Source organism: Gigantopelta aegis, chromosome 10 (genome assembly GCF_016097555.1).
Source record: "Gigantopelta aegis isolate Gae_Host chromosome 10, Gae_host_genome, whole genome shotgun sequence".
In the NCBI taxonomy this organism is placed as follows: domain Eukaryota; kingdom Metazoa; phylum Mollusca; class Gastropoda; order Neomphalida; family Peltospiridae; genus Gigantopelta; species Gigantopelta aegis.
This window is the reverse complement of record NC_054708.1, coordinates 27,210,779-27,224,449: the sequence shown is the minus strand read 5'-3', so window position 1 is coordinate 27,224,449 and position 13,671 is coordinate 27,210,779. Positions and strand designations below refer to the sequence as shown.

Sequence of the window (13,671 nt, the reverse complement as noted above, 5' to 3'; positions counted from 1 at the left end):
GCACGCACACGCCACACCCATCATCCTCCACCCACTTCAGGATGAAAATGTAAGGAGTTTTTTTCCTATCCCTATTTTATTTAAATAAATATAAAAATGTTGCCACCAACACACACACTAGATTTTACATGTTTATTTAATCATTGATTAACAATCTAATTAATGTTTAAAATTCAGTATATAAAGTAACTGAGTAAATTAATGGCAGAACTAACCAACTGATTGATAAACAGAAAGAGATGGATAACAAATCAAATTCTGCTAAAACTCCCATTTTGAGGCGCGTGTGCAGATGGGAAATATTCTCAAAGCGAAATATATTTTCTGGGAAGCATGATCCGAACACCCAATCCCTACCCTAGAAACGTCGCTTGCCATAGTCTACCCCCCCCCCCCCACACACACACACACACTGCATAATTTTATGTAAACACGCCTGGTTTTCTCTTGAAATTATAAGTATTACATGTTTGTATGGACAGACGATATAATTGCAATCTAATTAAAATAAGCTCCACTGGTTAATTACTATTAGACCAGTAGAGCTAATTTTAATCAGGTTGGTATAATTGCACAGAAATTAAGATTCACCTTGCTATTAATTCGATATTAGATATGGCATAGTAGTACTGGTAGAAATCCATTGGGTTTTTGCGGGTAAACTTCTCCCGCGAGTCCGTCGCCGGGTAGAGCAACACAATCCTTATATCGGTGAAACTCATGAATTCCTCCAGGTGAGTCGTCTCCAACAACTCGTAGTACTTTTCTCTCGTCGCCGTCTCCTTCAGCCGTTCTGTGGAGCCCGGAAAGAAGACCTTTCCCCCTGGTCTCGGAGTGGACCTGTCCTGACTGAACGCCTCCGAGCAGATCACCGTGGTTGGAGTTTCGGTGGTGTATTTGGTGGGGATGCCGGGGAACTCGCTGCAGTCGCGGGCGTAGTACTGTATGTCCGTCCACGTCTGCCCGTAGTCCAGCGACTTCTGTAGAAACATCTTCTGGGGACGGCCAGAGTCGAAGGTGATGGTCAGGTTCTCCGTCATCCTGAAGATCTTGTTGAACGACAGGGTGATGTTGATCGGGAACGCCGTCCTGTCGTTGGTGTATTCAGGTATCGTCCACGTGATCGACTGCCACCACGTGTCGTCGGTCGTGCCGTCCAGCATGTATTCAGGCGGGTGTTTATACTGTGTTGACGAGGCATCGCATTTCAGTGCTCGCGTTTTCTGACAAAGAAACAAAACCACATCCGTTTTAAAGAAATAAACTTTGTTCTGTTTAACGACACCAACAGAGCACAATGATTTATTGATCATCGGCTGTTGGATAAACACATTTGGTAATTTCGACATTTAGTCTTAGAGAGGAAACCTGCTACATTTTTCCGTTATTAGTAAGGGATATTCTATATGCACCATCCCACAGACAGGATAACACATACCACGGCCTTTGATTTACTAGTCGTGGTGTACTGGCTAGAGCGAGAAATAATCAAATGGGCCCACCGACGGGGATCGATCTGAGACCAACCACACATCAGGTAAGATCTATGGGAAAAAACTGCAACATTGTAAAATTCTGACAAAAAGTAATTTTGAAAAACGTACTTCTCAGAAATTATTCCGAATTAGGTTTATTTTGACCCGTATGTATTGCTTTTCCTTTATAAAAATTGTTAGATACCAAGAATATATATATATATATATATATATATATATATATATATATATATATATATATATATATATATATATATATATATATATATATATTTTCAATAAGGGTGTATGACGTTAAAAAAATTAGCGAATATTTAATAATCATTTGTAGGAGACAAATTATAACTCAATATGTCAATTTACTTTCTAAAATTACATTTTGTACTAAACAAATAATAACAATTTTTTTCTAATTATGGTGGGGGGGGGGGGGTCAACAAGAGTATCAGACGTACCTTTATTAAATCAGTTGATAATGTTATGCACTTAAAATAACATTATACTAGATGTACTCTTGCACTTTAAACTAATATTTAATCTCACATGACTGTCAAGTGATGATAAAGTATTGTCATTAAAACTATACCCTTCAGTATTTTCATATTAGCCTATTGACATCATTTTATGAAATGATGTTCTAATTAAGCAACTAATGGGCTATACGACGAGAATTGAGTTGTAAGAGCGCTCAGACAAGCAACTGGACAGTCGTAGAAGTTGTGAGAGTAGAACGTTGGCCAACTTTGTAGTGGCAGTTGGTAGTCTGAGCCAAACATTAGTCTGCATGTGCGTGCGTGTGTGTGAGACACAGTAAAGTGATCGCCAATCGGACAAAACCGTAAGTTGGACGACTTTGAAGCTATACGTCCAGCTTCCAGCTATACATTTTGATTTTTCGTCTAGTATTTAGAGAATAACTATGTGGTGTTTCACCATTTACTGTCGCAAAATGAGTTACCGACTGCGAAGAGCGGAGACGGTAAAACGGATATTTGCGACTGTAAAACCAGTACAGCATTAGCGTCCGCAAATGGTCAAATACAACATAGTTATAGCAAACTGTTAGCGAGCGAATAGCAAATTAACGAGCGAATATTCGAATATACCAGACTAAGTTTATTTTGTTTAACGACACCACTAGAGCACATTGATGTATTAATCATCGGCTATTGGATGTCCAACATAATATTATCATTTTACAGTCAAAGAGAGGAAACCCGCTACATTTTTCCATTAGTAGCAAGGGATCTTTTATATGCACCATCCCACAGACAGGCTAGCACATACCACGGCCTTTGATATACCAGTCGCGGTGCATTAGATGGAACGAGAAATAGCCCAATGGGCCCACCGACAGAGATCGATCCTAGACCAACTGCGCATCATGCGTGCACTTTACCACTGGGCTACGCCCATACCGGACTAGTGTTCATATCTCGCCAAATGATTAGTGTATGTTTTTATTTAACAATACTCAGACTAGTGTTCATATCTCACCAAATGATTAGTGTATGTTTTTATTTAACAATATTCAGACACGTTACAATATGTAACAAGAAAAAAACCGTTAGAGCACATTGATTAATTAATTATTGGTTAGTGGATGTCAAACATTTGGTAACTCTTAGAGAGGAAACCCGCTACATTTTCCCCATTAGTAGCAAGGGATCTTTTATATGCACTTTCCCACAGACAGGAAAGCAAATACCACGGCCTTTGACCAGTTGTAGTGCACTGGTTGGAACTAGAAAAAAACCCTAATCAGTATATTTAACAGGAGAATAATACAAACACATTTTTTTTAGTTAACATATCTGACAAGAACACGCAGCAACACAGTGCATTCTGCACATACCTAAAACTCCTCGAATGGTTAAGAAGAGGATTAAAAAAACATTTTTTTTATAATTTATACCGGATTTGTTTTTCTTGCCCACAACCCCCACTCACCACCAGACTCACCACCCCATATATATACATATATATTTGTAAATGTTTCCTTTTCTTCTTCTTTTTCACTGATATAGGATTTAATTTTAGCAATATTAGATTCAAATTTGTAGTGTATTTAGCCATGGTGACCGGCCTCGGTGGCGTCGTGGTTAGGCCATCGGTCTACAGGCTGGTAGGTACTGGGTTCGGATCCCAGTCGAGGCATGGGATTTTTAATCCAGATACCGACTCCAAACCCTGAGTGAGTGTTCCGCAAGGCTCAATGGGTAGGTGTAAACCACTTGCACCGACCAGTGATCCATAACTGGTTCAACAAATTCCATGGTTTGTGCTATCCTGCCTGTGGGAAGCGCAAATAAAAGATCCCTTGCTGCCTGTCGTAAAAGAGTAGCCTATGTGGCGACAGCGGGTTTCCTCTAAAAAAAAAAAACAGTGTCAGAATGACCATATGTTTGATGTCCAATAGCCGATGATAAGATAAAAAATCAATGTGCTCTAGTGGCGTCGTTAAATAAAACAAACTCTTTTTTTAGCCATGGTATGTATATATTGCTGAAAAGTTAACCATTTATAAATCAGTACGGCAAATCAGAAAGTGACAAACGGCGCCTCATCGTCCAGACGGGATGCTAAATGTATAGAACTTATATTCTCGGTACCCAACACTAGAAATAACCTAACATGCCCCTTCTGAACGCCCCTTGTTTGCCAACGTGAACTTTTGAGATTGTTATAGGCTGTGAGGAAGGAATCAATAAGTTATAAAGATTAGTATATACAATTATTACCCTCCTGGTGAAGATATAGCGGTGTCGTACAAATTTCGTACGTGCTTTCAGGTGCGTATTACAAACTGCATTTTGATTTGTTTTGTTTGATTTGTTCGTAAAGAAAACAACAATAATAATATGGATAATAGAGAAATTATTACACTCGCGTGTGAGTCATACTGATTGTACGAAACTCGTGCCAGGATTCATGTATCACACTCGCTCTCGCTCGGGCAATACAAAAATCCGGACACTCGTTTCGTAAAATCAGTACGACACACAAGCTCGTATAATAATATCTTTTTATAAAACAGTACTTGAAAACAGTAACGTAAGGATGTCTTGCAATGTAGCAAGTTGGACCCAGTGTGTGACAAATATTTGAGAAAGTCACTAGTCGGTATAGACGCCAGGGCTAGTGCCCTATATAGTGTCATAGTGGAACATTTACAACTATATTCAAAAGTAATTTATATTTTAGTTGTGCATATACGATTCAATTTATTGTTATGGTGTCACCTGCCAGTTATGCAATAACTTAGACTAGTTATTTAGGGACGAGCAATCAGACCAATTATTGTGAAACTAAATTACAGCATCAAGAACACTACGGATTTGTTTATTGTTGCCCACTCTGCCAACAACCATACCTATTTATTTATTTTATTTTTTATTTGTGTGTGTGTGTGTATGTGTGTGTGTGTGTGTGTGTGGGTTTTTTGTTGTTGTGGGGTTTTTTTGGTGGGTTTTTTTCTTTTACCTATTCATTAGTATGCAGCAGTTAGCGATTACAATTTATCATGTGACAAAATAATGGTTATGTGCCGACTAACGTCACACTTCACAAAAGAGGTCTTAGCCTGATTATGTTGCCCTGAGCAACACTATTGACGAGAAATAAATTCCCAAAGCACATTAAGACGTAACAATTTGAGTCAGATCCTATAAAATAGACCATGAGAAAAACAGAAAAACAGACCCAGAGAGAAAGGGGACGGGGACGCAAGGAGGACAGCTATGTTGTTCTTTCCCTAGAGGAGTTCTTAGTCGCAGTAGTCAGGTCTGTTAACATGAAATTGGGGCTGTTTGGGGACTGGCTGGACAAAAGTGCCATTTTTTTCACCAGAGCCCCACACTGGTGTGTAGATTACAAACATTCTCAAGAACCAGATTTTCAACCTATAGGAAGCAAATATGACGTCATTTTCTAAAAATAGCTGCCTGTATTAAAAATAGCGCTATCCATGTAGCATTCTGGTAGTTTTTAATTAACAATATTTACTAATTTGTGTTTGTAATGTAATTATTAGATGGTGAGCTACATGCTCATAAGAATTACAATGAAACCATTTAATATACTAGCAGAAACAAAGTTAGATGAAAAATGTGTATAGGACGTGACGTGACGTGACTTGTGTATATGTTTTGCACACAAATCGAGTCACAATTCTTTGACAGGAAAGAAATTGGTGATGTTTTAATGGACACATCATGTGGGTATTTCTGATTCAGTTTACTTTCAATTTGCACTAAGAATTATTTAGAAAACAACTGTTTACGCCGAGTGGCTCACATTACAATTTTGATGTACTTGAGTGAATTGTGCAAAAATGGTGTGTGAAGTCGATTAATTGGTATTTATTTATCACAAAAGATGTAAAAAACAACAACCCAAAAACCCCCAAACAAACCCCAAACAAACCCCACTTGAAACCCAATGAATATGACACTATCTGTTTATGCTGTACCTAGTGAAACCATTTCCTTGTCAAATGCTACCCGCGTGTCAAATTCACTATACTGGGGTTAAATGTCATGGAATACAGCAGTATAATCAATATTATATCAATCTACAGTCATAATGGGCATCTTCCTGTTTTATCATCAAATGAGTGTAAAAAAGTGTCCCTGATGTTATGTAGACCTCTTTTCAGGAATGTCTTTCTTAGCTAATATCTTAGAAAACAAATATCTCTTATTTATCTAACTAATCACGAAGAAAGTAATTGCATAATGTGACATGGTTAGCATCTTAATACATGTATGTGGAACGACGTTGTGATATACTCCAATGCAAATAGCAGTCCACAATCTGACCGATTCTATATACCATTCTCTTGAATTTATGTGATAGAAATGGTAGAAGCATCTTGTTAACAGCACACTATTTTAATGTTGAAACTGTTGCCATGTAGTATCTGAATGAGTGCTCAATCATTAAAGTTCTGAGGATGTTCATACCCAGTCAAAACATTGTGTTTTCCGTGTGTAGGTTGTTAACATCTGGTAAAAGTGGGTATATTTTAATTGCATGATATAAGAATACAGAACGAACTATATATTTTCATTGTGTAGACTTAATCAACTTTGTTATCATATATATTCTTTTAATTCTGAATCATCAATGCAATTTTGTGTATTTAATACCATCAAAACAGTACTTGCTAACTGCTCGGTTGAAATATAGAAATATATTGCTGGAAGACCTGGAATGAAATACCTTTCTAGTGATGCTTTTAGCTTATCTCCTGGTGTGCATCTGGTTAGAAATCCATGCAAAAGTTATCCACTATTTGCGATGGAGTTTCAGTTAACTTATTATTCCACTTTTCCTCTTTATTTTCGTAGGTGGGTGACGAGGGTCATGAATTTTCTTATTTGCCATTCGAGTAAAATGGTGGAATGCTTCCTCTATAACTCGGCCCTTGTGGAACTCTTTGCTTTATACAATTCATAATACACGGCAGTGACTCTTAGATGAGCAGGCAACCACCTACAGTAATTGTGGTGATCAAATGCAAAGGAAAAAGTCCTTTGGGCATTAGACAAGGTGTTATACGGTGAAATATCAGATTTGTCCAAAACATTGAGGATACGGTTTGAGGTCACACTGTGTAGCACTATATCCCAGTACTGAAGCACTATTGAAAGACTTTATTTCCATCTTCCAGCCATACGAATCTTTACTTTTAGAAGACGCATGCACATTTCTGGCACAAAATGGTCACTTGGTGGGTATGTTTGGTTCATGTTACATATAACATGGACCAGACATGCCCATCATATATGACTAAAATTAGTTCGTGATTCCAACTGTTTCTGAGAGAACTTCAGTTTAATATGAACCCTCTCAAGATATTACTGTAGGTATTCCATGGCCGCTTTTTCAGACGAAGACCAACAACATAACGGTAAATTTGTCTTCACTGTGGGTCAATAGTCCCTTCCACAGTGCACTCTGGAATATGGCAAAGAGAGCGTAATTGCATGCCAAAACAGAAATCCGCTAAAATTCAAATAGTCTGTAACATTCTTCACAAAATCATGTTTCGTCTCTACCGTGTTTATCGTCTTAAGAACCAATGGTAGAAGGCCAGAATTATTTTGATTTTTTTAAAAACATATAAGTTGCATACATTGTATAATGAAGTTGATTAATAATATAAAAGTCTAAATATTTATAAAATAATTACAACCTGCTAGGGAATCCTCAAAATACATAATTCATATATTGAATAATAGTTTTATTTGTATGACAGAAACAATAGTAATGTAAGGATATTATCCACACTTCCAATAGCCATATACTGTAGATTGCATTTAAATATATAATTAAAGAATACCTAGAATGTGAACATAAATTATGAAAATATTGAATGGATAATACCATTTTTGAAAACTAGTGACACATAGATAAGTATGACAAGCCCACTCGTCACAAAGACCATTCATATTAAATGTACTATATACTTTTACTTTGTCATAAGGACAGACACTATATCAAGTGCTAAAATATCTTTATAGGAATAATAAAATGCTAAACATTTGTGAAGCAATTTCTATTGGAGACCATTTTGAATTATGACGTCACCACAGCCACCCATTGGTCAGATTTTTGGTTCTTGAACATTTGTTTGATCTACACACTGATTTGAGTCTTTGGTAAAAACAAAAATTATCACTTTTGTCCAGCCTGTACCCAAAAGATTGCTAACAGACCTCACTACAATGTCAACTCTATCGTTCACCTAAGAGCTTAGACGTATATATACATCTGTATCACCATGTGGTTAACTTGTAAATCATGTTTCATGTTGCAAAGTGAAATAGAAACTACATCACCAACTTGTGACTTCTGTCCTTCACTTACATTCATAAGAAAATTTACTCTTGTGTTAATATTATAGTAATGCGGTTGATAATTTTTACTAGACCAGACCGAACAATCACTAGCCAGCATTGGAGGCTAGTGGATTTGTTGAACCCTGGATACGTTATATGACGTAAACACCAATATTCAGCTATCATCAAACTAATCATAATCATTAAAGGCATATTGTCACAGACCACTGACCTATTTAGTGGTCTAACAAAGTATTGTGTGAACAAAACTAATTTGATTTGTCCCTAAATGTACTTTATTCAACCATCTTCATAACCACCATACTCCATTTATTAATGATATTTTGTAAAAATAATTGAATTATGGCAATGGTCCATAATTCAAAAACTAAAATTGCAGAGAGGGTTGACATGGGTTTCACTCCATCATGGTTCAGTTAAGGTGATGCGATAGCTAGATTTAGTTTCCAACAATTAATGTGATTTTCATATATTATCCATTTTCCTTAAATCCGTGACAGTATGCCTTTAATGAACATATATTTGCATAGAAAATACATGTATATCAATGTACCTCATCGTTTATTGATTTGACATTGTTTTGTAATCGTATATATATGGCTGATGGAAATTTGTTGATGACTGTCAAAAGAATAAACATGTTTTATTCATGTTTCTTTATACGTACTAGTTTATATTAGTTATCCATCGTTCTACTACAAACCGTATAGAATATAGTAGCCTATTATATAGCATATATTACTAACGCTATATACGTGTCATGCTTGATAATAAATTGTCTCAAAATAAATTAATCATTTAGAAATGACCGGACGTCAACAGGCTTCATTTAACGCTGCGCAATATTTCGCACATAAACTTGAAATAATTATTTGATGAAAGGAATAATCAATGGTTTAGAATGAGTTGCATGTTTGTTGGCCTGCTGTATATTTAACTGGGCGTTGTTCTTGGAAACAGCTGTTTCGGTTTTATGTCCTGTCCTGTACCAGATATTGAGACGCCGATTGATTTAAACGATGAATGTCTATCGCGATGTACAACAATGATATTATCGTGCCGTGCCGAACGCAGATGTCGTACAGTGAGTTCAAATGTGTGCACATATAGGTATTATGTGTATGTAGATTTAATGACGTGTCACAGTCTGGGTGATCAACTCACCGAAATTCGTAGAAAGACAGAAAATTATATTCAGAGTTTTTTTCCCCTTCAGATTTGTATTTTAGTGTGCCTGTTGTGACTATATGCACACAACAGGTACGCACCCATATATATATATATATACATATATATATATATATATATATATATATATATATATATATATATATATATATATATATATATATATATATATATACAGTCAAACCTGTATATAACGGCCACCCAATGGACCTGACAAAAGTGGCCGTTATAGAGAGGTGACCCTTATATACAAGTTCAAAATTAGAACCCATATATTAAAGAATATCACAACTGTCATAAAAAAAAAAAGATGTCGCATTTTTAAACCATTCCCACACTAGCTTGTTTAAGGCATCATTGCCTGTTGCTGTCTTCTGCCTTTTTCTTTCGGCTGAAACATTATTGTCAAAGTCGGCCAGAACATCAGCTTTCCTTATTAAAATAGAATTAATCTGAAAACGTCCTACACCAAAATGATCGGCGATCTTTCGCGCACTTAAATTGCCTTTCTCAGATTATTAATAACGTCGATTCTCTGTTCTAACGTTAAAGCAGTACTATTTTTTCGGTGGCATTTTACATACAAATGTATTCGTTAATATATTAATATATACATATATACACACATACACATACACATACACATACACATACATATATACATATACATATACACATGTATATATATATATATATATATATATATACACATGTCACAGTAATATAGTCATTTCCAAAAACGAACACTTTTAAACTAAAAGGAGCACATTTTCATATTTTCCCACTAGGGACCACCCCAATCATCTTGTCCTGTCTTACCTCGTGTCCTGTCTCCGTGTCTTGTCTTTCTGTATGTAATAATATATATATACACATGTATATATATATATATATATATATATATATATATATATATATATATATATATATATATATATATATATATATATATATATATATATCTATATATATATAATTATATCTTAAGTTATATACCTTTCCTAAACGGAAGTAGTATTCGGCACCCGATAATCCACATGTTTTATTAGTTGGTTCCACTGTGGTTGTTACGTTGGTAGTTCTCGTGATGGTCATGGGGGTAGGGGTGCAGGCCGAGTATGACCCACCCACCTCCTCGCATATTTGGTACTGCGCTTCACATCCGTACGTCAGCACCAACAAAACAACACAACTAACCAACATCCATCTTGTGCTTCTAACGAAACTCCATCTCCTTACTCTAACTACATCTTTGTCACCAAGAAGCAATGGAAATTCTATTTTGATTGTCATATCCTTATGTCACGTAAGTTCCATCAGTATAAGATGAAGTATATATATAACTTTTTCTTTTCTTCCTAGCTCAGCGGTTAATTGTGTCAATGATGAAGTAAATTCTCTTTTTAACCAGAAAATGTAAAAGTATGTACTGAGTCATTTTCAAACATAATAATCCAGTTCTCCAGTTATAATTATTCTACTCGAAGTACAAATATTAGGATAGGCTTATTTCGGATAATTTCTCCTGTAACACCTGTATATGACAGCGTCGTATAGGTAAAATATGAGAATATTCGCACTGCGATTGGTTCGTAGGAAACCAATATAAAAATGATTGACGTGTAACCCCCTTTTCATAGAACTCAATATCGATTTGCACCAACAATAAATTGCACTAAAATGTTTATCATACAGTTTGCAGTGACAAATATTAGGGGCGAGACTGAGCTCACTTGGTACATAGCGCTCGCCCACATGTGGTTTACAAGTTGCATGACTTACTTTTAAAATGGCGCGCGATGTAACATGTAATGATGAAAAATGCTATTCCAGTTTGATCAAATGGAACTGGCGTAGGAAACGGGGGGTGGGGTGAGGGGTTTGCAAGTACACACACACACATACACACACACACACACACACACACCTATATACGTTTGTGCGTGTGTGTATGTGTGTGTTTGTGCCTCCAACCTTTTTGCACCTTCCTTCGCAGCTGTATAGTCAACATCTACCATAATATTATTATATACTAACTACAATCGATGGTCTATTGTCACACCATAACACCAAGAAATAAACAAGTGTATTTCATCCTGTAACGAAATATTATGGACAGTAGGAAAAGAAAATGGTGAACCAATCGACCTTCGATTTATTAGTACATGTATAAAGTAAATGTTGAACCAATCGACCTTCGATTTATTAGTACATGTATAAAGTAAATGTTGCGTAGGTTTTCAGTGGTATTATATCACGTTGTACATTACTTGCCATTTTAAAAGTGACATATGTATCATGAAATAAAAATTGTACCATCAATACATAGCCTAAGGTGCAAAATTAATTTAACTATTCTGCATTGTATATTTTCCCGCTGTTTAACTTATAAAACCTTTTAATCACTTGATGTTATTATAATATATAATCACACACACCAGGCGCGGATCCAAGGGGGTTCACAGGGTGTCCCGTCACCCCTCCCTCAAACAAAGGTCAGGGTCACAAGCCTGCTGTGACCCCTATATGTGTTTTATTCGTGTAGGCACAGTAGCTACATATATTGCACTAAAACAAATGCTGTACATTATTCTAAACTCGGTATTATATATGTTTATGTTAAATGTGTATACGTGTAAAATATCTGTGCATGGATCAATCTAATTAAAATTAGCTCCACTATTACATGTGGGCCCAATAGAGCTAATTTTAATCAGATTGTGCATGGATCTAATACTACCTAATGACAACACACTTGCTGTGTTGTTTTATTGCAATATTTATATTAATAGAGGTAATAGTTTGATTGTTTGATTGTTTGTTTGTTTGTTTGTTTATCAGTACCGATGAAGTAGAAGGTAGAGGTGCATTGGCATTTTTTTTTTTTTCATAGTTATTTCCGTGTTTATAATCACTTATTGGTTTTAGCACACAGTCGTTGGCACAAACCTCAGCTATGTGGGCTGTCTATCCAGGACAGTGACAGTGGGTTAGTAGTTAGTTTGTTAGTGGTTAATGAGAGAGAAGTCGGTGTAGTGGCCGTATGTCTACCCATTGAGTCGATAAACTCGCTCTGGTTGAGGGGCGGGACGTAGCTCAGTGGTACAGCGCTCGCCTGATGCGCGATCGATATAGGATCGATACCCGTCGGTGGGCCCATTGGGCTATTTCTCGTTCCAGTCAGTGCACCACAACTGGTGTAACAAAGGCCGTGGTATGTACTATGCTGTCTGTGGGATGGTGCATATAAAAGATCCCTTGCTGCTAGTCAAAAAGAGTAAAATGTCCCAAATATCTCTCCTAACTGTATATCTATTAGATCTCTCTGTAACAGGCAGTTATACCCGCTGGCTCGTCTAGGTATGATCAGAGATAAGATCTTATATAAAGTATATATAATATAGCACGTTTAGTTCACTAGAAAACACAACAAAACACAATACACTTTGGAATCTGTATTAACCTACGCTGACAAATGTACAGCCGCAGTAGTTAATTAACAACAACAAATAATAATAACCCAGAACTGATCACTTAGTTAGTTAATCTCTAGGTGTCTAGTTTACACAATATGCTAATCACTTCACCATGACACAACACCCACACGTGTGATAATTGAGAAACGCTTCCAGGAGAACTTAATTAATAAAGGAATTACAACTCTATTCCTAACTGGTTAATTTTTAATTAACCCTTACTACTCGTTCAGTAACGTGTGATAATTGAGAAACGCTTCCAGGGGAACTTAATTAATAAAGGAATTACAACTCTATTCCTAACTGGTTAATTTTTAATTAACCCTAACTACTCATTCAATAACCTTGTAATACAGACTTAATACTGGTACCTATCACAATAAAGACAATAACCTACAGTTTACCTAGGTCCTCTAGGATGACTGGATAAGCTTTATATATATATATATATATATATATATATATATATATATATATATATATATATATATATATATATATATATATAAAAATATATAATAATAATCATATTATCAATTACCAATAATAATATTGGTATAATACAGTATTAAAATATTTAAAGTCACATCAATCACATCAAGGTTATACACAGAGCAGAAAATATATAATTACCAGTCCGGACGG

The 13,671-nt window shown here is 35.9% G+C and overlaps 1 protein-coding gene across 1 annotated transcript in view; it reads right to left on the bottom strand.

Moving 5' to 3' along the window:
* The window catches only part of LOC121383386 (laminin subunit alpha-3-like), a 68,171-nt gene extending 57,169 nt beyond the window's left edge, over positions 1-11,002 (bottom strand). Inside the window, exons 1-2 of the mRNA XM_041513388.1 lie at positions 10,547-11,002; positions 592-1,223 (exon numbers count right to left, since the gene is read on the bottom strand). Of these exons, the coding sequence (XP_041369322.1) occupies positions 592-1,223; positions 10,547-10,843 (929 nt within the window). The 5' untranslated portion in view covers positions 10,844-11,002. The remainder of the gene's footprint in view (positions 1-591; positions 1,224-10,546) is intronic.
* Between the last annotated feature and the right edge of the window lie 2,669 nt (positions 11,003-13,671).